We start from the raw sequence: 27,533 nt of genomic DNA, 5'->3' as shown, positions 1-27,533 counted from the left end.
CTGGGGGTGATGGTCAAGACCCTCGCTGGCCAAAGTGAAAGAGAAAAAGAAATTAAAATGAAAGCCGCGCCACGTAGGATGCTCGGCATGCACGTCATTAATTTTTGGCTAAAATTGGTCGGATGAATTGAATTGGTGCTAATACAAAAAGGTTACTAAATTGTTCTAATTGAAAGATTTAAAACTGAATTGGTATCAATACGATAAGTTTAGGACTTTTTTGTACTTTTCCCTAGAGTTTTTCATGCAAAATTCTGCTAAGATATGTGCTCGAGACATTAAATTCTACATTCAAATGTTTTGCCGATTTTGCTCATATGTCAAAATTGTCACGACGACATTTTCTCCGTAGGAAAATTTTTATACATGTATAGAGATACGGAATACGTAAGCTCTCGAGATAAAAGAATGTCCATCTACATGTTATATCCGGGCCATAACATAGCCTGTACGCAATAATTTCTCATCTTTCACAACACGTAAAAATTCAGGAAATAAATCGAACACAGAAAAATAAATAAGTACTGAGTGATGATCACTCTCTCAAGAACAATACGAGAAAACAGAAACAAGATCGAGTGATGGAGAACTGAAGATGTTCGTTGAACATACAAAGGATGAAAGTCATGACAGTACGACTATCTCATCCTGGGTTACGTAATTTGCTTAAGGTTTTCGATATCGCGGCTGTTAACTTCCGTTAATAAGAGAATTTTCACGTATTAATGATTCGACACGTACGTGCGGGGATGAAGATTTGCTCGGCCCTGGTGTTGGAGAAAGATCCGATCTGATTCTTGACTCTGATACTAATCACGAAGATTGAGAATCAATTGATTCAGTCAATCGGGATTAATTAGGAAAATGTATCATGTATTCTTTATTTGATCCATTTCTTTGTACTATAAATATTGGCACGTACAGAATACGCAATACAACAAGAACATTTTCAATGTCTCTTCTTCCTTTACATTTTCTGTCACCTGGGACTGGCTTCTTGTTCTAATGAGGTAGCTATCATCCTTAATAAAACACGCGCTAAGTTGACTTAACAGCATGGGAAGATAATTTTAGTGAATCCAAGTTAGGAATCTTCTATCGGCGATCCGCAGAATCACTTGTCGGTCGGTCCTCTTAGATTCGTTCGCCGCCCCTGGAGCTTCGACTTCGGCTTCCTTCACGACGAATCCAAGTTTCCGACATGTCCTCGCCTCGCCATCAAGTTCCTGAGGAATGCGAATGCCGTCATTCGCTCGTGAGCTCAACACGACCATGCCAAAGAAGATTAGAATGCGAAGTCCGGAGATCGCCTGCCGATTTGCATTAAAAAGATTTTGACGGAGAAAACTTTACCATATCCCGAGCAAACAGTTCTATCACTCTTGTTACAAAAACTAGTGCTGCCACCGCCACAGCCGCCGCCACTCCTAGTGCCGCCTCTAACCACCATTCATCTAGTGAGCAATGACAACACCAAGTTCCGTCATCGCAGCCGCCACTACTAATAGTCCCCCCATCGAAATAGTTTGGTCGTATGGCACTTCATGGTGAAACGTGGGGAAAAAATTCAACACACACCTATCATCTGCTAGAAGAGATCAAACCGCTGACTCCAGCATTCAAGAACTCTTTACAATGGAGCACTTCAGCCAGAAGAAGTGGAAGCGAAGGAAAAATGTGACTTAATCGTAACGAAAGATGGTTCGGAAAAGATGGAACTGAGTCGTCATCAACCTCCTTCCTTCGTGGTCTCCCCTGAAAGAATCGCTAAGCCAAACAGGGGATTGAAAGGAGACAAGAAGATGAAGATGATGATAGCACCTGCACTCATTACAAGCTCATACGCAATTTGGGCATCTTTTGGAAACTTCGCAGAGTCGATTCCTTCCTTTCGACGCCTGACGGAGGCTCCGACTAGGAATCGGCAAGAGAATCGACTCTTCCATGGCCATCATGCGATTGCGGGAGCCGTCGACCAGAGAGAGAGAGAGAGAGAAAACGAGAGAGCTCAGAGTTGCGTTGTGCACTGCATGGGGGTGGCCACCAGGCCGGGCTGGCCCGGGCAGTCAGGGCCCGTTTATTCAGGGCCTAATTTTGGGCCTGTTTCGGGTCAGGTCCATGGGCCCAATAAGCTCAACTTGACAGTTTGCAAGTCTCGTCACCTCTCTCTCTCTCTCTCTCTCTCTCTCCGGTTAGTCTCTCTGCGATCTGCTTCTCCCCGCCACAGCGACGCTCGCCCGGAGGCAGTTGCGAGGTCTGCTCAACGGAGGCGCCACCCAACCACGAGCAGGTTCCTTCTCTCTCTCTCTCTCTCTCTCTCTCTCTCTCTCTCTCTCACCAAGTCAGAGTATGAGCCGTTTTGCGGTTTTACCGTACGCACAGAACGGCAGTTCTGATTGTGCGCTGGTGATTGCTAGCTCAATTTCACGGTTCGATCTCTTCATTTCTTAACCTCACATGTTGTTGCGACTGAAGCTGATCCTCTACCTTTTGAGTAACCCGAGTAATCCTAGTCGATCAGCGTCGGCCAGAAGGCGAAGTTAGTACTGGAACTTCACGTACTATTAGGCAAATGAGTGACCCGGCAATGGGTACGTTGTGCTGGAGTGAGGAGTCCTGAAGAAGAAACATGTATGTATTTTTGTCTGTTGTAAAGAAGGTAATTTGCGGTACGAGAACAACGCCGCATAAGAGCTGATGTAGGTCCATGTGAAAATTACTTCCAAAAGATGTTCCTTTTGCGATGCAAGTGAGCTTGAGTGAAATATCTAGACCTTAAAAGGAAAGCCATGGGAGTCAATTTTTTGGCAGAGTCAAGAAAGAACCACATTTAGCTGTTGATTGTAGTCAACGTGTTTGGGCAGATAGTTGGTGAACTGATGGTTAGCAGGATGGAAGACAGAGAAGGTCAAAGTGGTCTGAACTTAGATTCGACTCATTTCCTAGTTCTCATGTCGTTGTGAATCTGTTATGGAAAAAGATAGATACACTTTTGTGTCTTTTTTCCCCAAGTTCTGCACATTTCCACTTCTTTTTTTCTGAGTTTGCTGCCTTCTATTCCTTTTTTTATCTATTTTTCGAACATAGAAAACTACATCATGCTGATGTTATCAGCACTGAAACGGGTACTGACCTATCAAAAGTTTTTGGACTTCGGTACAATTTAAAAACGTCGGTCTTGGCTCTCCTTATAGTGCAATGACATTCAACATAGGTTATAGGGGGAAAAAAGTAGAAATGCCTTTTCCATTTTGCATTTCCGTCATTTTTTATTGTATCTTGTCGACTGCTTTATAATTAGCTCTTTAAATTGAGGCCAGTTTCTGTATTTTGTGCATTTCTGTTTCTTCTTTCACAAAGTTTTCCCAAGTTCATCTGATCTTATGTCCGCATGTCCATTTTGGCCTTCTTTTTTTTTTTTGGTTCTTGCTTATCCAGAGTATTGGCGCTCTTCGATGCATGAAGAATGAAACTGTGAAAGAAGCCATGGAAGAACCTCATTCAGTTAGCAGTCCAAGAAGAATTCTCAGTCTATCAAAGAAGAAACGAGCAAGCGTTTCCTTTTCAGATTCAGATGATAAAGCTTCTGGCTTTGGATTGTCTGGAGAACATGGTCCCAAACCTTCAGAGGTTTATGGATTTGTAGGATCTATCACGATCATTGTGGCTACAGGTCCATCACTCGTGCTTCACAAATAGAATGTGAATCTTTAGTTCTATTTTCTTGTTAATCTATCAATATGACTATGTGATGAATTCATTGGAACACGGAGGAGTGGGATTTTATTTTGTGTTGCTTTTTTGGCTCATTGAGCATCCTTCACTAGTCTTTAGGTTTTTGGAGTTAGGGATGTCGTCAACCATGATCTGGTTTATCAAGTAAATTTCCCATATAAATGCTTTTGGCTTCTAAACGAACAGTTCTTAAGAGTGCCTCAATTTGCAAACAGAGCACTCACGAATTTCATATGGACACTTCTGCTGGATAATTTTGGTGTTTCTTTTGTGTTGATACTCACATGGTTTATGTGATTCACAAAACATCTAGTTGCCTAGGACTAGGACAGACCTCGTGGTACTATTATACTGCAAGGCTGCATCCGACAAAATGAAGGCAAACTTACGAGGTGGTTGTTGCTTATCTGTTTGATAGGTTGACGAAGGTACTTATAGATACCTGTGACGTGTGCCAAGAAAATAGGATGATCTAGATCTGGGATGGGGAAATGGGATGACTATGTAAATCCTGTGAACTCCTTACCAAAAAAAAGCTGAGAAAATTCCAATTCGGACTGCCGAAGTTAGTACTGTAATACGTTAGAGAGGTCTTCCCTATTTAATTTGGAACAAGATGCCTGTCTGAATGGATTATAAAATATTATAGATTTCACTGACTTGGAGAGCTGTTTAACTTATCCCAATTCATGCTTCATGCAGTTATTTTCTTCACATGGGCATACGTTCCTGAGCATTGGCTACATGCTGTTGGGATCTATTACTATCCTAGCAGGTTGGTAAGCCAATACTTGTGCCTACTTTATTTTTGTTGAGCTTCGAGTCTATTGTTCCTTAAATGTGAGATGAGGTTCTCCACATGAGTTATTTCACAAGATGGGTGTGCAGCACAAATTTTAATTTCTTTTTCTACAAATGCGGTGAAGGTTGACCTATTTCAACCAGTTATTTTGTTTGAATATGCAAATAAAAGAAAGACGGTGGACTCAGAATGCCTTTGTGATGCAAATACATGATATACTATCAGAATATCTTCGGGTAATATGGGCAATTTTTGCTTGTGTTAATGTTCTTTAACGACATGTGGAACATGTGGATGGTTCAAGTGGTCTGCTTTCCCCTTTAGATCTCACTGCATTGGCCCCTTGCAGATATTGGGCTCTGGCAGTGCCAACTTATATTGTTGTGACAGTTGCGTTGGCTTTGGCATTTTATATTGGTCTCAACTTCCTCTCAACCCCTCCTCCGACATCCTTAAATACACTTTTCGGTAAGCCTTGCATTGTCATTTTGGCTATTTGTGGTGGTACCTGATGGTTCTGGACTGAAGTCACTTCCTCAACGTCATAGGTTTTTCCTTCCATTGTTCAATCAAATCTGGAGCTTAAATGTTTTTTCTCACCTTTGAGACTGGGTTTAAGAAGTATATGGAATATGTTATCGATCTCTCCATAGAGCGAATATGAGAAAGGTCAATGAGTATACACTAACATTTCCGCTCCCATTTTCGCAGATGAGTTCACTAGAGACCCATCAACATTCAGTCCTTTGGGAGAGGGAGACGAATTGCCCATAGAACCCATAGCTGATATCCCCATCGAAGAAATTAATAGACTAATGTTTGATGATTAGCGTGACTCCTGGCTCGGATGTAATGCTTTTTGTTCTTTTTGCTTGTGAAAACACAGCCTTAAATCAAAGAAGATGGAAGATTATCGGGAACCAATGGCAGTCTTATTTGGAAAGATCGCGTATTTAGCTTAGGCAATATGTCTCATGGTTTTAAACTGCCACAAACGCATATACCATCTTACTATCATCACTACGAACGGCGTATTGCATTGCTTAGGCCTCCCTTTAGCCTAGTGATCTATTGATTCTTTCAGCTTATTATTGCTTGTTATACCACCAACAATTTCTATGTCAATGAATTCTCCTCCCACTTGATCAATGATGATATATGACTAGCTAGGTATGACAACGTTCATCAGAGGGCTGTTGCAATGAAACTCTCAATCAACTCCTTCCCTTCCTCTTGTCGCCAAATGTCACATTTTCGATGATGTTCAACATGGGAACCCTTGACCCGAGATCCACCGGGAAACTGAGAAAACTACTGCGAAATAGATTGATAATTGGTAAACTATCTAAGGCGAACGAACATGCCAAGAGTAGTGAAAGTCAACTTCCAAGAATAGTGAAAGTAACCTTCCAAGAAGGCGATGATTGTGATTGTCAATTACCAATTACCATAACACAATTTTGAAAATCGCAGTCATTGTTTTCACAGACGAATCGATATCAGGAAAGTTCTAGTTGAATATCTAGAAGTTAAACAACAGAATTAATACAATCACAAGGGGCCATTCTTCCCACTTAAAAAGGGGCGAGGTGGGAAGTTTGATTGCCCACCTTCTCGAGAGGCTGGTGGTAGGTGCGCGTAAGTAAGGAAATAAAATTTCGCAATCTGTACATAATACACAGCACACACGGTGGCTTGTATAATAAAAATAAGATAGAATCAGGAAGAAAAAAAAAACAATTGATACAATCACAACGGCAAAATATAGTCACTCTCGAATTCACTCTCCATAACTTTTCAAATAGCCTTGAATCATGGTTCTCCGGTTCACTCTTCCCCTCAAGTACAGCTTGTTTACTGATGAGGCTCGCGACTGTTCATAAACACAATCTTTTCAAGATGACACTTCCGTCACCATATAACTAAAGATACACGTAGCCTACGGATAGCTAGTACTGTATAATAGAGGCAAATGAATGATTGATCGATTAATCTACGCAAGAAGTGGTAGGGAGGAACAGAGGTATTAAATAGGAGTGCCCGAAAATCATGATAATCGGAAGGGCAAAATAGCACCAATAAGTAGAGCCAGAAATGCTTGGGTTATGCCAAGGCGTCGGGCAAACTAAGAGGGAACTTTTCCAGTAAAGAAAGATAGCAACGGAGATGACGACTAGCTTGGAAAAAAGGAAGCATTCAATATGCATCTTTTCATTCTGGCTGGCCATATCTATACCATAAAGCGTCTTCTCACTGAAAAACCAGGTCCACCACATTGTACAACATAATTTGATGAAGCAGCATCAGCATGTCTCCTCATATTTATTTTTGTGTGGTCTATGCTTCACTAAATTCTCAACAATTACGTGCATACAAAATTACAAATCAGTGCACCAACTTTACTGTGATTACTATCATGGAATGGCCAGACTCAGATGAGGTAATCAGCCAAACGGCGGAACATTTGAACTGACAATATAGGACGGCAATCGTTAGAGTTAACCTGCCCTTAGATTCGTACGCCCCAGCACCAAAATAATGTACTTTTGCACAATTCCAGCGTCTTGGTCATCAGCTTCAATGGTATGTCTTTAAATGAGGGAAGGGCGCATATTAATGTTCCTTGAAAACCAAACAAGGGTAGTCTGGGCTCCACATGTTGTTCTGCACGAACTCTTCAATTTCTTCCTGCGGATAGTTAAGTATTTCATTGCATGAGAACATGAAAATGCGACCAAAAGAAATTGAGTAGTAGGCAATGAAAATAAAAGCTGAAGAAGAGTGACAAATTTGTTCTAGGACAGCTGAGCACTAGGGATTTAAGACAGAATAGGCACCATGGTGCTTTCTATTTGATCTTTCTTTTTAGCAGGAAACTACTGTCAGCAAACACTAGGTACTTTCTCCACCTCACAAGAATTACCAGGTCATCTGGGGATGCTTAGTAGGCATTCGAACTCAAATTATCAAAGGCTACCTATCTTCTTCCAGATTCTTGCTACAGATAAATCCATACATGCAATACATTAAATGCTTGGTAACACACTCAAACTGTCAGTGCAAGACAAAGAACACATGCCTAAGCTGCCAAACAGTGGAGATGAATTTTTTTACAACAGATAATCAGCAACATGGATTAGGTAAATCCATTTTCGCAATAAATATGCACCTGATTTAGTTTTTTAAGTTCTTGTGCATCCATTTCACGGTATCCTTCTGCTAGATCCTCTTCTATAGCTTCCTTCACCACAGCTGTGGCAACCTCCTTTGTTATATCTCTAATGCTGCATATAGGAGTCAAATAAGCAGAGACAGAGAAGTGTTAATGAAGCATTCTTTTGGATGCTCAACATGGGGTACTAATTAAGCATCAAGAAGGAGTGTCCAGATTAGAAATCATCACAACCTAGATATCGATGGATATATCACCCCTCTAAGGACCTCTTCTTCAGTCATGTAAGCGGCCAAGCTGCAAATACATTGGAAACACCATAAAAATGCAAAAGAAAATTAAAAGATCAGCTTTTCCAACATCCAAGTCATATTATTGAATATTCTTCAGTTAAAATATGAAAGCAAATTCCTTGTTTCCAAAAGAATGCACTCAGAGTGAAGAAGGTGGGGCTTCGTCCTATCTTTCCCAAGACATCTTGACCAGACATGTATATGTAGCTTCTCTTATGTTTGAAGCAGACATCCACTGATATCTACACTAACAAGTCAACGGAAAGATGCCCTCATACATTTTTTTCCTTGAAAAAGAATGACCTTCATGGGCGAGGCAATGCCCGTGAAGCTGGACCTATTATAGGAAAGTATGGATATACCATTCTGCAGCAGCCTGTAGCATGCCATCAGAGACAATCCTAGATCCAGAGAGAAGTGTGCCAAGCCCAATTCTGCATATATAACAAATAGACAGATTAAGAAAATAGTCAGTCAACATAACCAATAGTAAACCAAAAGGGGGAAAAAAACCTGACAAACAAATATTATGCACCATCAGAAAAATGTTCAAATCCATGAAGCAGATGGAATCCTCGAAGAGATCATGACTGAAAAACATACCCCGGAAAAAGATACATGTTATTTCCCTGGTTACAGTGCCCGGTATGACCATTGCCTGGGGAAAAAGAAATAATCTAAATGACCAGTTGAACAGGATTCTACTACAAACTGTAAATCCAAGGAAAATCTGCATCTTACACTCTAAAATCTGAAATGGAGGAGCATGAGGAGAACCCAGACAGCAAATTAAACTCATGGAGTTGGCCTCGTGGTTGAGGAACAAGCTTATATATATGATTAGACACATAACACAAGTTCAATCCTCACACCACCAAGTGTAGACAATTTCATGTTTAGGCCACTCACAAAACAGTCAAGTCAACGTCTTATCCCCTTTTATTTTTTGGTTGAAGTCCACGTCTTACGTGGCCCATTAGTTTAATGCAGGTATTCCAAGAACCCGAGTTTACCCACCTCCGTTGGAGTTCCACGCCATAAAGAAGAAGAAGCAGCACAGCCACAAGCAAGCAAGCAATTTGTACATCATAGGAAAGCAAAACATACAATTTTAGACTTCCCGTATATTAGTTGGGCCAAAATGTGGATCACAAATGCTTGTCTTTTTAGTTTCTTCTACCAAAAAAGAAAAAAAAAAATTCCTCACTTTCTTTGACTATTCGAAACAATACTTCCTTGAGAGAAAGTTCCAATGTACTCAACTTTGCACATATATAAGGAGTTGTATCCAAGTTCAAAAGCATGAAGTATGTGGCAGAACCCCATAAGGATTCATGTCGAATTCCTCGAAAACCATCAGCAAGAACTATGAAAACTGCAAAAGCACATACTCAGTATGTATTATCCTACATGAAAGGATGCCAGAGAAGCACGGATAAAATGTGTCTTTCTCATCAACAAAGCAAACACCCTCACCACCTCTCCCCCACCCCCACCAACCCCCACACACCACCCCCCACCCAAAAAAAAAAAAAAAATAAAACAAAAAAGAAAGAAAACAAAATTCCTCCTTCCAAGAAAGAAAATGGGACCATCTGATATTACCTAAAAGAATAAAAGGAAACAAGCTTCTATCCACATATAAACATGATGCGAATTAGAGGCAGGTCTGCGGAAAATTTGATGGAAAGAAAGCACGAAATAGAGCGCTAGAATTAAATATAAACGATAAATATAAACGATAAATCAGTATCGTGTAGTACCCACCGAGATCTACATCTTTGAAAGGACTTCCACTTGCAAATATAACATTCTCCCCGATGATAGAGAAAGCTTCTTCAGGAGTACACTCGGCTAAGAGAAAGAGAGAGGAATCAAAGTCTTGAAAAGCAATGGTGAACCACTTTTCCATGCAAGAGAATATGGCAACACAGAAAGCTCTATACCATTTTTCGTAGGGTTTGACATAGCAAAAACAGCTGGTCTAGTGGATGTTGACCCTTTCATAGCCTCCAATACCTGATGAAAGGTGAATGCATCATGACATTGATCTCATTCAAAACATATAGCAATTCAATATCTTAACTCCAGTCAATAGAATTCTTCAAAAACTAGGCAGTTGCCTAAAGCTCGAAGACATTAAAATTGTTTAGTGGAGAACATTCTGTTACACAAAATGATTCTCCTCGTATTTTTGCACCACATACAATGGTGGAAGACAATACAGGTATGGTTCCTCCACTATAGAGGGCCATGGCTTAAAGCCATGCAAACAACCAAACTCCAGTGGAAGGAAAGGTTCTGCGAACCATATATGTCCAAGGACAGCGTTTTCTCGTGATCGCACTGTGAAGAGAACAATCTGACATTCCCTCAATGACAAAATAAGGTAAAAGTAGGGGACAACGGTGTTGAGGATACTGATTCAACGAGATATCAAACTTCACATGCGATCTAGCCCGCAAAAAGGTCGAGTGAAATTTCTTCATTATTGAGGAAGAAGTGGCATTATGTGTTGTTTTTATCTTCAGCTGTGTTAAAAACGGATGACACAAGTGACAGGCAAAACAAGGCAAAATTTTCTCAGAACACTAAGTCCAGACAATGATTGAAAGTACATGATTGATACTAATAGGTATATATCAGATTTGACCAGCAAATAGACTACTCTACTCCTTTGACAGTTGAACCTCACCAAAATTATGTCTCCTCTCCAAGCAGATAAAAGGGCAATTCGTGTCATAATCACATGGCATCAAATTTAGGGCTAAGCCAAGCATGATCACATGTTCATTATCGTGTCTATCCTTAACACATGAGAAGGACATATTTATGAAATGGGTTACACGACATGACACATTTGAGGGAAAAAAGCTTACATGATTATGTGAGAAAGTGTCTAGATGTACATTAACATGTCTAAATATGACTAAGCGAAACATGTTAGCCTATTTAACTAAACTTGTCTAAGCATTTCATAAACAAATTGAAATACACGTTTATAATTCGTGGATATGACCAGTTTATGATGAGAACACGGTTAAGCTCAATCTGTACATGCTGAGCTAATGCCATGTAAATTGCCTGCCATATGGGTAATGTTGGAGAATGAAGTTTTATTCCCAAGCGAACCTCTTAGGATAAGTGTTTTCTCTTACGAATACTCAGATACAAGTGGGACCTTTTCCCATGAAAGTAACATTTGAAAGGAAGACAGTCCCTAATAAGTCTATCACACCATCACTCGTTTTCTTATTATGTACCTATATAAAAGCAGAAAAGAAATATTAAAGAGGTATCTTCCAAGTTAAAGTTTCTACTTCATCTATGGTCAACATAACAAGGTTAGAAATGATCAAAGTATCTCGTCTACAAGCTTACATGGATATAACAAGGTTAGAAATGATCAAAGTATCTCGTCTACAAGCTTACATGGATATAATCGAAACACAAGTTCGATTCAGGATGATGATGAAAAGTTTCTCTCTGTAACTGGTGTTAATGCGAGACAACTGAACAAGTACTTGCTTAAATCAGATATGTGAGACTTCTAATTCTGATTCACACCGCTCATGCATGAAAGAGTTTCCATCAATCGTGTGTATCATAGAAACCCTTTACTTAGTCATAATCTGCCCCCACTTCTTGCAAATCTTGGGTCTGCCACAGATCTAATGGATACATCATCTTTTCAACTTTGTGGTCCCTTACTGGTTGTAGTCTTTTCAAACAAAGTAAATGTCCTTCTACTAGATACATATAGACAATCAAAATTGATGGCAGCAGGAAAAGCCCTTTCGAGGCAGATAACAAACAGAAGAATAGGCGGAAGTTTCCAGAATATACTTAAAAGCCTGAAAGAAGCAACGTGTATCAGGCCAATTTCCACTTTTGAAAGATAACCCATGTTTTGGACAGTTGATTTGGATCGTGAAGTGTAGGCAGTAAAGGTCAGCCATAAAATGCTGGGAAATTGAGTCTAAGAGACAGTCCACTCAAATTCTAAAGTGGTCAAATGAACCTTTCAGCTATAGGAAATCATATGATGCATAAATTTATTGTTGAACTTTAACTAAAACACTACAGACAGCTCCAGCATCCCAAGAAAGACCTTGGATCTTCTCTCATGAGTTCACCCATGCAAAATACATCCAACTTCTATATACACAGTCAACCAAATAAATACAAATTGAGAGGACTGCAATCTTCTCGGCCCTTGTCTTTGAAAAATGAAGAAGACGACTTGATACAGCCAAATTTATCTGACAAAAGTGTTAGAAACTCAGTCAACGATCTCTAATTTTCTTGAATATTATGTCCCGACTTTGTACCCACAGGAACTGCTTCAGCAGATTTTTTGTACCAACGGAACTGGTTGAGAAGAATTTACCATGAACAGCAGGTTAATGCAGGGTATAAGCTTTTACATGACCTTTTTAGCGCATAGTATCATACTTTTCTTTTAATTAATAAAGTTCTCGCCTACTGATTGACAGTACCTTCCATCCACAGGAAGAGAACAACCTATCGTGTTTGCAATGGCAGGCCCAGAATTTTAGGTCCAGGTATTGCACTCAAAATTTCCACATAATAAGAAAATCAGATACACTTAGTAAACTTCAAGGGAACAACTAGTAAATAGGAGGTATGGGCCCACCAAAATTGCACCCCACTACCATGCAGTCAGCCAGTGCATGTTTGTAAAACTAACAGCTTCTTCGCTGGTTAAAAAAGTTTTTGTTCTAGGAGGTTCTAGTCGAACTCCCCTATGTTAATTCAAGACATACCAACCTCATAAACCTGGGCAACTAATCTATAAGGCAAAAAGTTACGTACCTCTTTCAAAAAAAGGCCCCCAACTGCAGATAATCCAAGTAGCACATCAGGCTTGACTTCTCGCACCTGGCAAGCACAAAGGTACCCAGGATCTTGAGAAGACACTAAAATCCAAGTTAATTGTCAAAAAATAGATATTTTCATGAAGGAAAAATCCATATGTATAAAAATCAGAATTGCAATCTTTATGATAGACAATCTCCAGTAACGTTTAAGGACGTCGTTGACAAAGAACTTTGGCAGGAAGTAGGAAATCTCCAACAGGAAAGCAAAGTTGGCCCTGAAAGATACAATGAGGGTGATCTTGCACGATACCCTCCATTGATCAATCTCAATCATCTTCCAGGCATGTCAAAGATAACAAGAAGTGCCAGGACAAAGGATAATTTCAACGAAAGATAAAGCACAAAGGACGAACTTTTGAATGGAGAATAATCTGAACATCATTGTGAGGATGTAAAGAGCAGATAAAACTTCAACATGGTCTATCATGCTTATTGTACAAATAAAGAAAGTAAACTGATACAAACCACTTCTACAAGGGATGCGCCTTCCCTCAAACCTTGACGATTAGCTTCTTTAACCTTTCTTGCAAATGGCCTAGCCTCTGGATCAATATTCTCACGATCCTCCGTGATTAGACCCTACATGTGCATAGAAGAGAAAAGTCAAATCGGAGATAAAGATGCATTCACCAATAATGCTATAACAATTATCAGTGAAGCAGTCATTCTGCAACGAGTAATTAATGGATATAAAAATAATACAAAAACCAGAAGCAAAGAACCAAAAAGTTGAGAAAGTAAATATACAACATCAACATCAACATCAACATCAACATCACTTTTATCCCAAACTAGTTAGGGCCGGCGGTCGATAAACCCAAAAATAAATAAAATAAAAGCAAAACCGATTGAGAGAAAAGAAATAATAATAATATAAAAATAAATATAAATATATAAAAATAAAAATTCTTAGATCAGCATAGATATGTCTAGTCAGATTAAATAGGTCGACATTTCTCTGGGTAGCAAATTAAGCATGCATTATTAAGCCTTGTTATCTGGAGCAAGAACATCTGTGTGAGTTTACATTCCACAACTTTATGATGTATACCGTAAAGAAGCCATGGAAAGAGAAGGGGAACTTCACAGGGCTATAGTGAAAAACCTAGATGCTTGCTAAGTAAACTGAAAATTCTGATCCAAATTGTTAATACTAAATGATGTGAGTGCATGCTTTACTTTCAACATTCATGTACCAGGTTAAGAAATAGTGAGAAAGCTCCCTACGTTTCTCACATTTACAAATACTAGTTTTCTATCAGTAATAACATCTACTTCACAATTCAGTCTACAATGTCAGCTAAATCTAATTACAATATCTTAAGAGGTTTCATAGCCATTAGGGTACATAAACTGCATTCTCCATGATGAAAATGCTCCTAAGATGAATGGAGAACAATGTATTAAACTAAGCACATATATATGGCATTGATGCCCTAATACACTCCGTGATCAAATTGCAAGAAACCGTGAAAAGGAATAAATAGGTGTATATCTTGCATTTTTTCTTACCAATATCCAGTTGCAAGATCAAATGAATGAATTTTTTGTGTTATCTCTTCATTATTTAAGGATAATTTACATTTCCATGATCTTATAGCCAATCATTCATAATAAGCCAAAAGATTTTTCTATAAAAAGTGTAACTAACTGCTATAAATTTATTTCTACCCTCATAATAGAATGACTATCGCAGAAGTAATCTATCATCTGCTAAATAGCGCACAGACTCTGCCAAACAAGACCTGTCAAACTATCATTTATTTGTTGCCGTAGATTTTCAGGCCCCATTTTTTCAATTGTCAATTTCTATATGAAGAATTGTAACTGTGGCCTTGTCCAGAAATATCAAATTCCAATATTGCACAGATAAATGCAACCACTAACCTTGGCATCAACCACCCAAAATTGACTACTTGCACTGTCAAAAGCAGTTTCATTATTTCCCAACATCCTTGCCATGGTTTTTCTAGCAGCATTGAGAACACCTATTCCAGCGCTGCAACAGCATGACAATTTGATAACTTATGTTAAACATGCAGCAAAAGTCTCTTTTTTAAGAATTCTAATGTGTGTATATCTACAAGAAGCATCAGTATTCACATTGAGCAAAGGCCTAACCACAATGGCCATGAATACAAAAGATAACCGCCCAAAAAAAGTTAGCAGCTCAAAGATTGCAAAAGATTTTATGTCGCCAGAAAGGTTGGTAGATTATTTAGCTAATGAACAAGAATAGTGTTGAGAATGTAAGTAAAATGTCCAGCATAGTACCAATGTGCAAAAGAAAATAGTACCGGAATCCAACAAATGACTTAACAAGTTTGTATCTTCTCCTCGATTTTCAAGTTTGACACTCTCCTTAAGCATTTCTTTGATGGGATAAGTGCATTTGATGGTCAAATCCCTACATGTGAAGTGCAATGAATTGCTAGAACTTTCAAATGATCTATTGCTAATTTGAAAGATGGTGATGGGTTGCACAACAGCAGTGGCCATCCAAACATTAGCATAGGTCCATTGGAAGAGCATGGCTCGTGGCTCAGCAGCTGCTATCATTGCTCAACCCCTCTACCTCTCACTCTGTTTTCTCCTTCCTCTTTCTCTCATAGCTTTTCAATTAGAAACTCTCAAAAACATTGAAATGTCGTTGACACTAATTCCAAGAGAACATAGATCCTCCCTCCCTCTCAGTGCACTAATTACAGTTATCCCAAAACGTCATCGTTTTTCTGTCAAATCTATTAACCAGTCCTGGTGGGTTACCGGATGATTTCTGCGTGCATGCTCAACTTTCAAGATATTCAAGAAGTAAAAGATATTAGCAAAATAGATTCAGGAAAGTAGTGAAACCCTCCAAAATAAGAGAATATGAGAAGCTGATTCAAGTGAAATATGGTCCCTTTTCTTAGCTTTCCACCTGAAAGAGAGAGCAATAAGACTCCCAATTCCACTAACTCGATAACAAAAGAGCATTGAGTACCGAAACAAGAAATATGTCCTTAAAAATAGACCTTAGGATAGAGAAAATAATACAATAATTCGCATCAGGTTTTCTGGTCATCTAAAATTAACGGACTTAAATGGAGTTACATGATTGCACAAATTAATGGACTTAATGGACATACATTATGCAAGTTCTGGGACTCAATTGCAAGATTTGAAAGTTTTAGGACTTCATTGCACTTGGGTATGAGTTTTAGTACTTATGATGCATACATCCCTTTCTTAAATTCGATTGTATATTGCTCCAGGGGTGCTGAGTGCTTTGAGAGCCATTCATAGGAAGTTCAAACACTAAAGAACGTTATTTGTGAGCTTGTGAACCGGCTGCTGGCTTAAGTAATTATAGCCACTTCACCATTAACACACTAGAAAAGTCGCTTCTGCACAAAACTACAGAAGTTACTGGTCCCTACTGGAATTTCTAAGAGCCAAGATGAAGATCAGTTATTTTCATAAAAAAAAGTAAGGGAAAACCAAACTTCAGAATCTCACAGTTTGCAGAATGGAGATACAAACCGCCACTAAAATACACAGGACAATGTCAACAAGAGCCCTCATGGCACTTATTGAGCAACATTTCATGAACCATGAAAATGGATTCTGGATGTTTTTATGTTCTTATTATTCAAGAAATTACTGCACTTTCCTCATTAGCAATCCCTTGAAAAGAAGAATTATATTTCGTAACACTCAACAGAACCCGTATATATACTGTTGCATCCAAGGTCAGACAGTCCTGATGTGTGAAAACTCAGAAAAGCGGTGGGACTGACCTTCCAGCACCAGCAACGACAATTTTCATTTTTGGAAAGTCAATCATTGGCCTTCCTTGAGCTCTAACTGCTCCTAAAAGACCAGCAAGTGCAACTCCTGCTGTTCCCTGCCATTACATTTTTCTCGAGGCTATAATAAGCAAGGATGGAAGTGGGTCCCAACAGCAAAGTAGAAAAGATGCCCAGGCACAGGAATCAATGCATATCTTTTCTAACTTTGCATAGAAGCAGGCTGTAAATGTGAATCACAATAATTGGGAATAGTTACAGAGAAAATGTCAAATGGAAATTAGTTGAGTCTACATTTTACTGTACTTGAACTGAACGGTCAACCAAGGTATTCCATAGGGCAAAGTACTGGTGCTCTTCTTAAGTTTTTACCTAACTGAGCTTGTTTCTCATTACAGAGGTGATATTTCCTTTCTCCAAGCGCTACCTTAAGACCCACAGATTTCACTTGACCTGCAGCTCCTTTTCAATAATATCTTGCGACCCTTTAATGCCATTCTTATCTTACATCAGCCTTTCTTTTGGTTTAACTCATTGGCCTAAAGCATGTGACCAATATGATGAAGTCACACTCTTTCACCTGCTCGATATCAGTGCATAAACTTCCCAAGCTTTCTTGAGTCCCTTCCTCTTTAAACTCATGATCCACAAAAAAAGGAGAACCAGTATCTCTTTCTCACAAATAAGATTATCCCATATAGACCAGAAAATGCATTGTGCAACAAAATTAGATAGAGTGGGAGCGCCAGCAAAGTAGGAAAACTTTTAATTACAAGAAGGAAGGGAATGATCAGGAAAAATAATCAGAAACTATTCCCAAGCTCCAAATCGTGCCGTCTTTAAATAGACATCAAACTTGTGCTCTCTAAATCCTTCTGGAAGCTCCTCACCAATTGGTGGCACAAAGGACAAATAATTAAAATCCAACAGAACTTAATCGTCCCCATCAGGCACATGGAATAGTAAAAAGAGGAGCCAGAGTAAATGCTCGACTGGACAAGCTTTTGCAAACTAACTTCACCCCGGTGACCATGCACAAGCATGACTCAGCCTCCAGATTTCTCAGTGCCATTTTAATTTGGAGTTTGTCATTTATTGAGCACATATATTAAGCAGAATAAGATTGCAATCCAATATTTAATATCCTTTCGATATATGGACCAAGGTGATTTGAGCACCGTGACTATACAGATAAGGAGTGGTGAAATACCTGGACATCATCGTTGAACATTCTGTAGGAGCATCGGTAACGCTGCAATAACTTGAAAGCCCACTTGCTTTGAAAATCTTCAAACTACATGAAGATTTATTTCTTCAGAAAGAAATTATAATGAGGTTGTTTCTTTCACTAGCTTCTATATGTTTGGATAAGTACATTTAGTACCTGTACAACGACATTGGGCCAGCGAGTAAACACTGCTTCCATAAATTCATCAATTACCGCGATATATTCATCACCATCAAGACGATGCTGTTGGAGGCCCAAGTCTATTTTAATAAAACAAAAGTAAACAAGCCGGTTCTTCACATGGAAACTGAACCAAAAATATACATGTACTTGAATACAGAAGCAGAAATCCAAAAGGAGGTAACCAAAATTAGTTGACAGAAAAACAATTGAAGATAATATCAAATAAGATGAAGTGACCATGCATATGTACAGACTAGGAAACCACATACAAAATGCATATAAATTTTTTTCTTGGCCAATCATAAAATGTGTCAATCTGCTCAAACTGTTTTCTGCAAGCTTCAGAATTTGCAGCAACAAAAAAAAAAAAGAATAGTTAAAATCTAGTAAGCTTCAAAAAGAAAAAAGCACATAGTTCAATAAAATATGCAACTTCAGCCAGAGCTTCAGACATGGAGCCGTCTAAATAGGTCAATATTGAGCATCATGCACAATGTCCGGAAACAATCCACATATCTTTCTTGTTAGTAAAAACCATAATCCTAGACAATGCATTGTATGATTTTATACTTATGGAGGAATTAAGTGTCCAAGTTAATAATTAAAATCCCAGACAGAAATGGAAGGGTCTTCAATTTTATTTATTTATTTACTTATTTGGTAATCAGGGAAATTGGATGCCCTTGGGACTCATGTTGTAACATGCATTCTCTACACGCCATTATAGCAAAAGACTGAGATGGTCTCTTTTGCACCTAATTTTCTGTATAAGGGCAACTTCCCCGCTAAAGTTGTTATTTGTAGGGCAATACCCACCTCAGTACCTTTATTTATAGAATTTTGTTTGCCCTTGCAAAAAAAAAAAAAACCAAGGCAGCTCAACAGGAGATAATTCGCTGCAAGAACTTATTTTCATCGTCTCATATCTACTTGCTTCATCCTGATATATGCTGTCATTCTTCACAATTGAACCTCAGTAGTAAAATAAATACTACCAAAACTAAAAGCAGCATATCTTCCCCAAGGATTAAATAAGCCAATGTCAGCTTTTCTCTCAAACGACTAGGAAAACAAGTCTGAATCATAGTTACCCAAGGAAATAGATTCTGCAGACAAATTATGCTCACTCACTGTCTCAACAACAGCATCAAAGAATTCACATGGGAGCTTTTCTCTTCATCTCAACAGTAAGAAGCCAGTTTGCTTAATCTAACTTCTTTCATTACATTGAATGCTTATCCTACAAGGGAACCAAGGAAATAGATTCTGCAGACAAATTATGCTCACTCACTGTCTCAACAACAGCATCAAAGAATTCACATGGGAGCTTTTCTCTTCATCTCAACAGTAAGAAGCCAGTTTGCTTAATCTAACTTCTTTCATTACATTGAATGCTTATCCTACAAGGGAACCTCATGTCACTTATTTAATGCTTTATCTACATGAAATATACTAGTCACAACTGCACCAGCACGATCTTCTCCCACATTGACAAAGCATGACAATAAAACATTAAAGCATAATGATGAATGATTCAGGATAAGTCTAGCAGAAGAGCTGCATGATCTTTTGGAAACAAATAAGATTTTTATTGAGAACTAGCAACATCTTGCAGCGTGAATAATAATTTTTTAATTTATCAATCATATTCTATAAAGATCCAGTGAAGTGACAACAGACTTACACAATGGATCTTTAAGAAGCTTCTCATTATTGGTTCCAACATCAATCATTACAGGAAGTACCTGCAGTCCGAAAAGAATGTCAAAAGGCTAATTGTCAAGCATGAAATCTCACCCAGTTCATCATGTAAAGCGGTCAGTTAACATGTTAATTTGGAATATTAACTATTAACAGTAAACCTTGAAAACTACATTAAAGCAAAAAGATGGCGATTCAAGCTCTCCAAACGAATGCCATGACTTTGGCTGGAGTCATCAATTTTCGATTCCTTGAAAGAAAGAATACACAAATTAATCATACATCTTGCATTCTAAGAGAGCACATTTGCAACAGACTAACAAGAGGGTCACTAATCTTTTCTCAAGAAAAATCAGAGTTGGAAAGATTCTGAAGGATGAATATTGGATCTCCAAGACCCAATATTCTGCTTTGCATAAAGAACCTTTCTAGCACTTGTAGTTGTGATATTACCGCATAGTTGTGATATTTACCCCGTTTCACCTGATAAAAACCCAGATCTCAAAAACCTAACAATGGTATTTTGAAGGACGACCCAATATTCTGCTCGCAAAGGACCTTTTTACCACTATAGTGGTGATATTACCCCACTTAACCCTAATAAAACCAAGAGTCTCATAAGCCTAAACTAGAATATTCTTAAGGATGAGATGTGTGTCTTAAATCCAGCTTTTTCTCTTTGCTTAGGTGAATAGTGCTAATTTAGAGTCAGAAGTAATATTTTTTATCTTGGGCATGGAAGCAGTATGCACATACCCTTTGAGGGTTTATTCCAGCAGCAGCAACATACAGATCTAGCTTCCCTATTGCAATTGCAATTCCCTGAACTCCAAGATCTCCAAGACCCAATATTCTGCTCCCATCTGTGACAACAATCATGTCAACCTGCATAAAGGACCTTTTTAGCACTCGTAGTGGTGACATTACCCTATTTAACCTGATAAAAGCCAAGCGTCTCAAAAAAATAACATGAAAGAAAAGTAAATACTGATCTATGTACCCAATTACAGCATGAAGGAACATAAAAACTCTTCATGTACATCTGAGATTCATTTTTAACTTCAATCTGTGATTCTTGATCACAAGAAAGCCCGACAAAGGTTAAAACCTTTTCAAAGAAAACATCCAAAAGTGATATAGGATTGATCAAGTGGAGGTCCGGCTCTAATACCACTGCGACTACTCACCCCTAATCTGCATCAACATAAAAATGCTTTATGTACATCTGAGATTCATTTGTAACAATTATGTACATCTGAGATTCATTTGTAACAATTATGTACATCTGAGCTTCATTTGTACTTCATTCTTTTTTCTTCATCACAAGAACTATATGTACATCTGAGATTCATTTCTAACTTCATTTTTCGATTCTTGATCATAAGAAAGCACCTTTTCAAAGAAAAGGTGCAAAAGGTGATATAGGATTGATAAAGTGGAGGTCAGCGACTACTCATCCCGAATCCACATGGACTAACTCCTACAAATAAGAGAAGGAAATACCGTGTGGGAGTGGAACCTTGGGTGTCATAACAACAGTTCTATATTCTCATGATTATTTCTGAGTCTTAAGGTCTCTGCGTTATAGCTTATGAAGAGAGAGAGAGCGCGCTAATGTATAAAAGTACATTCAGGAAAAGTATAGTAGATAATATCATAACTTTAATAAACCTACTTGTGCAGATTACTCCATGATAGTGCAATTTCCATATGGCAACAGCAAGAGAGCCATAAAACGAGTTGGGCAAAGACAATGTGACATTTTTCAAAGAGATGGGGCTGAGACATGACCTATGAATAAGTGACCGCTAGGCAATATTGACTTATAATAGTGAATGAAAAGAATATCCACAGAATGATTAGAAGATGCCACAGACCTGCTCAGCTGGCCAGTTGTAAACCATCGACATCATTTCACCCCGATCAGCAGCACTGAAGTACATTCCCCTTGGCCGTCTAAACAAGCCACCATAATTTTGGCAAACAAGACCAACAGTGGGCGTATACACGATAGGTGCATATTCCTTAATATTTGCAATTAAAACCTGTTTGAAGAGTATGTTGCTAGATCGTCAGTCTAAGCAGAGTCTCACAGAGTGTCTTCACCTGTGTCAAATTCTATTTGAAAAATGTAAGCTGACAAGGTAGTAGAGCAAAATAGCTTAAAGGGAGTATTTTATTAGAGAGTAATATAATTTAAAGTACTAGACCAAGTTAGACTAGGACCACTAAATTGGATGCTCTAAACCAAAGCAGTGAGATGCACTGAAACCTTATTTGAGGTGGAGTACCTTGACAAGTTGTCAATTCAATGATTGTTCTTAACCCTGGAATTCATTTAACATCCAGTGAAAGCCATAAATGGACATCATACATATGCAATCACGCTAATTTTCCATACTTGGAATAATCTGTACAATGGAGCTCGTCCCTGCTATCAGTACCAGCCTCTTCAAGCAAAAAGGAAAGAACAATGAAAATTAACTAATTATGGAAAAATCCAGTAAAAATTTTCAGCGGAAGATACACAATTAATAAATTGGTTGCAGTGTTAAGGCTTAGACAAAGAGTATCAACAATTTCCCAGGAACATGACAATGCCTACTCAATGATAGGAGAGAAAATTGCCTCATGAGTGGAAGTTAGCCAGCATTTAGATGATCAACTGAATGCTTTAACCATCTTTGCTCAATGGTGGAAAGAAGACCACAAACAAGGTATATCTAGAAACAGTCTCTAGCTTTAGTAACCAAAATCTATTATGCATTCGACAGTGGAAAATAGGTCCTTCTAACCATCAACAGGCCAAATCACCGATAGAAAACCCAGATGATAGATCCATAAGGTGTGTTACTAGATGCTAAAACCAAGTTGGAGACATGGCCAAAGAGCTAAAGGCATGTCCAGATAGATTTTTACTTTTTGCTTTTTGCTTAATCTAAATCTTGCGACAACGAACGCAATTAAACTTTTTTTAATCCTAACCACTTGAAACTTCCATAATATGAATTATTGATACATATATTCCACATATATCCATTTCATAGTTTTTTCTAAACTAGGATAATATTTTGGCAGGAACACGACAACTACTATTGCTAATTTCCTTCTTGTTAGCAATTTCCATGGAAGGGGAATTTCGTAGAGAAGTTTACAGTTCTAATCAAGAACAAGGAATGTGGCCAAAAGGTGGTCAATTGAGGAAAATGAAGGGTCACTTGAATACCTTGTTCACCTGAGCACTGTACCATCAATTCAATAATGCATGATCCTGATTAGATGCAATACCTTGGACAATGCCATGATAAAGACTACCAATATCTATCGAAACAACTCCTTTTTGGAGGCTAAAGAGCACCAATCAAGTTATACTATATACACAAGATGTGACATCAATCTAATAGGGTCAAGATTCAAAGTGAGACTGCAAGGCTTAAGCTTCGTCATCAAAGGAACAGTCAGTTCATGCTTAAGATTTCACAATGTCTTTTCATATGCCAACTGTACAAATCTAGTCACATAAAAGCACTAAACTCAAGGCTGAGACCTCTCTTTAGATTAATCTGTAATGACCCAGTAACTCTATAATACAAAGTCATGATAAGACTTCCCTCCCCAACTCTCCCCCCCCCCACGCCACCCCACCCCCCAAAACACGCACATACACAGTGCCCTGTTTAGTTTGGCTAATCCTCCTTCATCTACCACTAATCATCTATACATTTTGTCAAATAGAAGGTGCAATATTTACAAGGCAGGAAGAAAGTGAATATATGTCACATCAAACACCAACATTGTGACATAGACAATCCAGTATTAAATCACCTGAAAGTACATTGTCTCATTTCTGTCGTGTAGTCTGTTAAGAATGCGCCACTTTGCCAGAGCATTTGGATCCCCTGGTCCATCTCTTGCTTGCACTTCGAGCCTCTTCAAATCAACCACTGTTGATGGACAGTTTTCAATTAATGTGGCACTGTAACATAAGCAAACCACGTGCTGGAAAAATGTAACATCCAATTACAGTAAGACTTGCTAACCTTAAGCTAAATGACTTAAACTAATATTTCTAGATGGTTTACACAGTTATCTATCCACCTTATCAAGCCAGCTACATTACTGGGGACGCCAAACTAATGAAGAGCCTCTCCAATACTCTACTCCCAATTTCCATAACTCAAGCTATGGAATTTTTTGCCAAGATCATTACATTGCAGCTAGAACATCCCATCCAAAGTATAAGCAAGGAACTCAAGGTTATGTTCACCACTACATCAGAGATTTCAATCCAGTTAATAACCAGAAATGAATGAATAGCCATTTCAATGTACCAATATGGAATACAAGCATATATGTTTTCAAACAATGTATTGCAGAATTTAATCCACCCAACATTCAATTTCTCAAGGTAGAAAATGTTTTCTAGCTTTACGATCTCTATGGCACCGCACTTATCTCTTAGACAAGCCCAGAAGCAAAGTGGAATATACATAGTCATCATGCCTGAAACTCCAGCTTTACAGCCAAAACTTTTTGCCACTTTTGTCCCATCCACAATTCAGACCGTTGGAAATCTCATCAATCCGCTTAAACAAGCCTCTGTGTGCGTTTTTTTTTTTTTTTTTTTGGGGGGGTTCAAAAAAGCATCTATGGTTGAAGTGCTGGTAAAATGGAATTGAGAATTGACAGTCTGGATTTCGGGGAAGAGTTATTCAATCAGAAAGGCTATTATAATAGCGAAAATCATCAGTGCACATTTAAAATTATAATCAATGCTCCGATATGGCTCATTTTCACTATCCTCCAATCAACTATATCTTCATTCTTAATTAGTCAATAAAGCTTACTTTCTCAAGAATTTAAGTAGAACATGTAAGAAACTGCTTCCCACAAGGAGATTCCAGTATTAAGAGAATAATAGGTATTAAAGCAAAGTTCATATCTTCCATGTAGTCAAAAAGCCAAGAACTCAGTGCTGAAGTGGAACTCTTGTGCTCGAGAGTGAATGAAGTAGAATCTAAAAGGATGTTCCCAAAAGGTTTTTATTTTATTTTCTCAGACAAAAAGGTAATCTTGCCATGGGGATCTGATATCCACCACAAATACTGATTGGAGAAAATAGCCTTGGTATCTTTCACAAAGTCATCAAGCCACGAACTCAGTGATGAAGCGGACCTCTTGTGCTTTTACAGTGGATGGTGAATGAAGCAGAATCTATAAGGATGTGCGCGAAACCTCTTTTATTAGAGTTGCTCAGACAAAATAGGTGATCTTGCCATGTTGATATAATTTCCACAAAACAGCTGCTTGGAGCAAACAGGCTTGTTGTGAAGCTATATGCATTATTTCATTTATGACAGGGCCTAGACACTTCGGTCCTTAAGCATCTCCTCCATGTACATGCAACATAACATAACACCCATCTGAAGTCAACATCTTAAGCTTCCACATAGAGGGTTACTTTGCCTTTGAGGATCATTAAGCCTGAGAAGCCTCAATTGCATAAGCATAAACAGCCCCTAACTTTGGTGAGCAGCAAACTTTTTATATTATACATTTGCGGTATAACAGATTTTGAAATTAGATAAATAAGTCCTATCAGGAAATGTAGGAAAAAGCACAAGAAACTACAGATTGCTTATATGTTCACCTAGAGAACAGATTTCCTCGAAGCTAGTACCATCGACAGCTAAAATTAACACGATCCCAACATAATTGCACTAACAACAAGGAGAAGCATTCAGCACGGTAATAAAAGTCATAAACAAGTAGAATATGCTCCACTAGCCTCGTTATACTTTTGGATCGTCTACATTCTACAGATATTCTCAATAAAACTGACAGGAGAGAGCCAATATGTAATGCGGCTTTTAGTAGGTCAGATATAACAGTGTCCAATCTACTATTGGACTGTCTACCAGGCATAATTTGTTAAATCATCAGGTTCTACTGAAGATGGCATTCTCATCTAATTTGCATTATATAAGTGAAACACCCAGCAGAAAAATTGAATATCAAAGTAACTTGAGAGATGAAAATCTGGTTTTATGAGACAGAGGTACAGCGACAAATGTTTACAAAATTAAATGAATGAAAGCAGTTTCTGAAAGGGAAACGAAAGTAACCGAACATACTAAAGCGTTCAATTTGCTGCTCGGAAGACATAACGTTGGGAGGGAGAAGACCCCGAAGATCAAGACGATCTCGCTCTGTCATAGAGAATGCTGTCCCCTATAAATGCAAAATGGGTCAGTCATAATACCAACTCCAATCATGAAATCAACCTAGAATGTAGAAAATATATAAATGCTGATGCAATTATTTACTTGGAAAACCTAAAGAACAAAAATTTAACCCCTCCAAGCCAAACCTTAAAAATGTAAAGCAAAATTTATTATCTACAAGAAGATTTGAGTAATTGCCACTCCAGCTGACCATCTGAATAACAGATTCGTAAATTGTTGAATTTCAGCATCCTGGCAGTGCCACAGGACATCCGATTATCGGTTTACTCGAAAAAACCAAGCAACTAGAATTTAAACCTTGGATGGAAAACCTTACAATTGTAAGAGCATACAATCATCATCAAAATGGAATTTGGAGTAACTACAGCTCCCTGACCATCCAATTAACAAATCCGTGTCTGTAGTTGAATTTTAGCAGTCGCCCACACTATAGGCCTTAACATGATACTAAAAACTAAGCAGAGGAAGGAGAACAGTCCATCAGAACGACCAAAAACTAAACTGCTTGCTGAACATTTCTTCATGAACAAGGACAACAGGAGTAATTTCGGTTTTACAAACGCACAGAACATGAAGACGCCACCAAACACTGCGTTCCAGCGATTTCAAGCTCCACATAATCCGACCTGCGCTAACACCAACTCCTTCGGCGCATCATCTCGGCCCCAAGCGCTCTAGGATCGATCGCCGAAAGAAGTAACAAATCAGAGATTACCTTATTGAACCAGGGATCGTGGAGGATGTCGAGGCTGCGCTTGTGGACCATGGTCGGGCGGTGCCCCTCCGTCGTGGTGAAGCATCGGGCGGGGCTCGCGGCTCCACGCCGGAGCAGCAGCAGCCGCCCGATCAGCGACGAGGACGCCCTGATCTGGCCCGACGGGTTCGGCATCGCGCGTGGTCGAGAAGAAGGAGATTCTAGACGGAGATCGGGAGAGATCGTAGAGAGAGAGAGAGAGAGGGGGCGACTTCAGCTCAGGAGGAGTGACAGTGGATGGAGTGAAGTAGGAACGGAGCAAGAAGAAGGTCCGTGATTGGTGGCGCCATGGTGGTCGATGACTCGATTGATCCCTTCCGTTTTGGTTTCCTTTCTTGGTTGGGTCAAAGTCAAACTTTTGGGAGTGGGAGGATAAAAAATTGCCGTTGCTGCACCTGCATGGTCCAACGAGGAAACTCCCGAGGGGATATTTGCTTTCTCTCGTTTCGACATGGGATCTTCTCCACTTTTTTTTTCCCTCGGGAGTGGGGGCTAGGCTATTCGATGCGGGCCGGGCTTGTCTCGACCCGGGTTCACTCGAATCGAATCGGCCAGAGCCGCCGATCATGTGATTGTGATCGCACGCTGCTCTCCGTTTCCTATTGGCCTGTGACCCTACACGAGCGTCCGTCGCCAGCATGCCGAGATGGTAGACAATAAAATCCTCTTTTAAGTTTCTCCTGTTTCACGAAAAGTCAAATATTTAGAAAATACTTTTCTGAAAAACAATC

At 38.9% G+C, this 27,533-nt stretch overlaps 2 protein-coding genes and 1 long non-coding RNA gene across 6 annotated transcripts; 2 read left to right on the top strand and 1 right to left on the bottom strand.

Moving 5' to 3' along the window:
• The first annotated feature begins 2,159 nt into the window (after nt 1-2,159).
• On the top strand, nt 2,160-5,583 carry LOC115729089 (phosphatidylinositol N-acetylglucosaminyltransferase subunit P). 4 transcript variants are annotated; one of them, XM_030659537.2, is made up of 5 exons: nt 2,160-2,290; nt 3,439-3,673; nt 4,438-4,510; nt 4,887-5,005; nt 5,249-5,583. In XM_030659537.2, exons 2-5 carry the CDS (start codon nt 3,460-3,462, stop codon nt 5,365-5,367), a joined length of 525 nt encoding a protein of 174 aa, XP_030515397.1. In that variant the 5' UTR covers nt 2,160-2,290; nt 3,439-3,459; the 3' UTR covers nt 5,368-5,583. The 4 variants fall into 4 exon arrangements, with proteins under 4 accessions (XP_030515397.1, XP_048132647.1, XP_030515398.1 ...); XM_048276690.1 differs by having other exon boundaries at nt 2,166-2,290; nt 3,466-3,673; XM_030659538.2 differs by having other exon boundaries at nt 2,203-2,254; nt 3,466-3,673.
• Nucleotides 5,584-6,770: 1,187 nt separating this feature from the next.
• On the bottom strand, nt 6,771-27,151 carry LOC115729154 (NAD-dependent malic enzyme 62 kDa isoform, mitochondrial). Its single transcript, XM_030659612.2, has 19 exons — nt 26,764-27,151; nt 25,938-26,034; nt 23,629-23,747; nt 21,681-21,848; nt 20,560-20,688; nt 19,787-19,847; nt 18,076-18,179; nt 17,902-17,985; nt 16,683-16,789; nt 14,791-14,902; nt 13,369-13,482; nt 12,839-12,904; nt 9,949-10,021; nt 9,770-9,856; nt 8,606-8,660; nt 8,365-8,436; nt 7,944-8,006; nt 7,707-7,821; nt 6,771-7,225 (listed from the first exon to the last, which is right to left on the bottom strand). Exons 1-19 carry the CDS (start codon nt 26,935-26,937, stop codon nt 7,151-7,153), a joined length of 1,875 nt encoding a protein of 624 aa, XP_030515472.2. The 5' UTR covers nt 26,938-27,151; the 3' UTR covers nt 6,771-7,150.
• Nucleotides 10,919-12,226, top strand: LOC115729091. The gene is made up of 2 exons (XR_004013913.2): nt 10,919-11,346; nt 11,398-12,226. It is a non-coding gene; the product is annotated as an uncharacterized LOC115729091 (long non-coding RNA).
• Nucleotides 27,152-27,533: the final 382 nt, after the last annotated feature.

Source organism: Rhodamnia argentea, chromosome 3 (assembly GCF_020921035.1).
Source record: "Rhodamnia argentea isolate NSW1041297 chromosome 3, ASM2092103v1, whole genome shotgun sequence".
Taxonomy (NCBI): Eukaryota; Viridiplantae; Streptophyta; class Magnoliopsida; order Myrtales; family Myrtaceae; genus Rhodamnia; species Rhodamnia argentea.
This window is presented reverse-complemented; position numbering and strand designations above follow the sequence as displayed.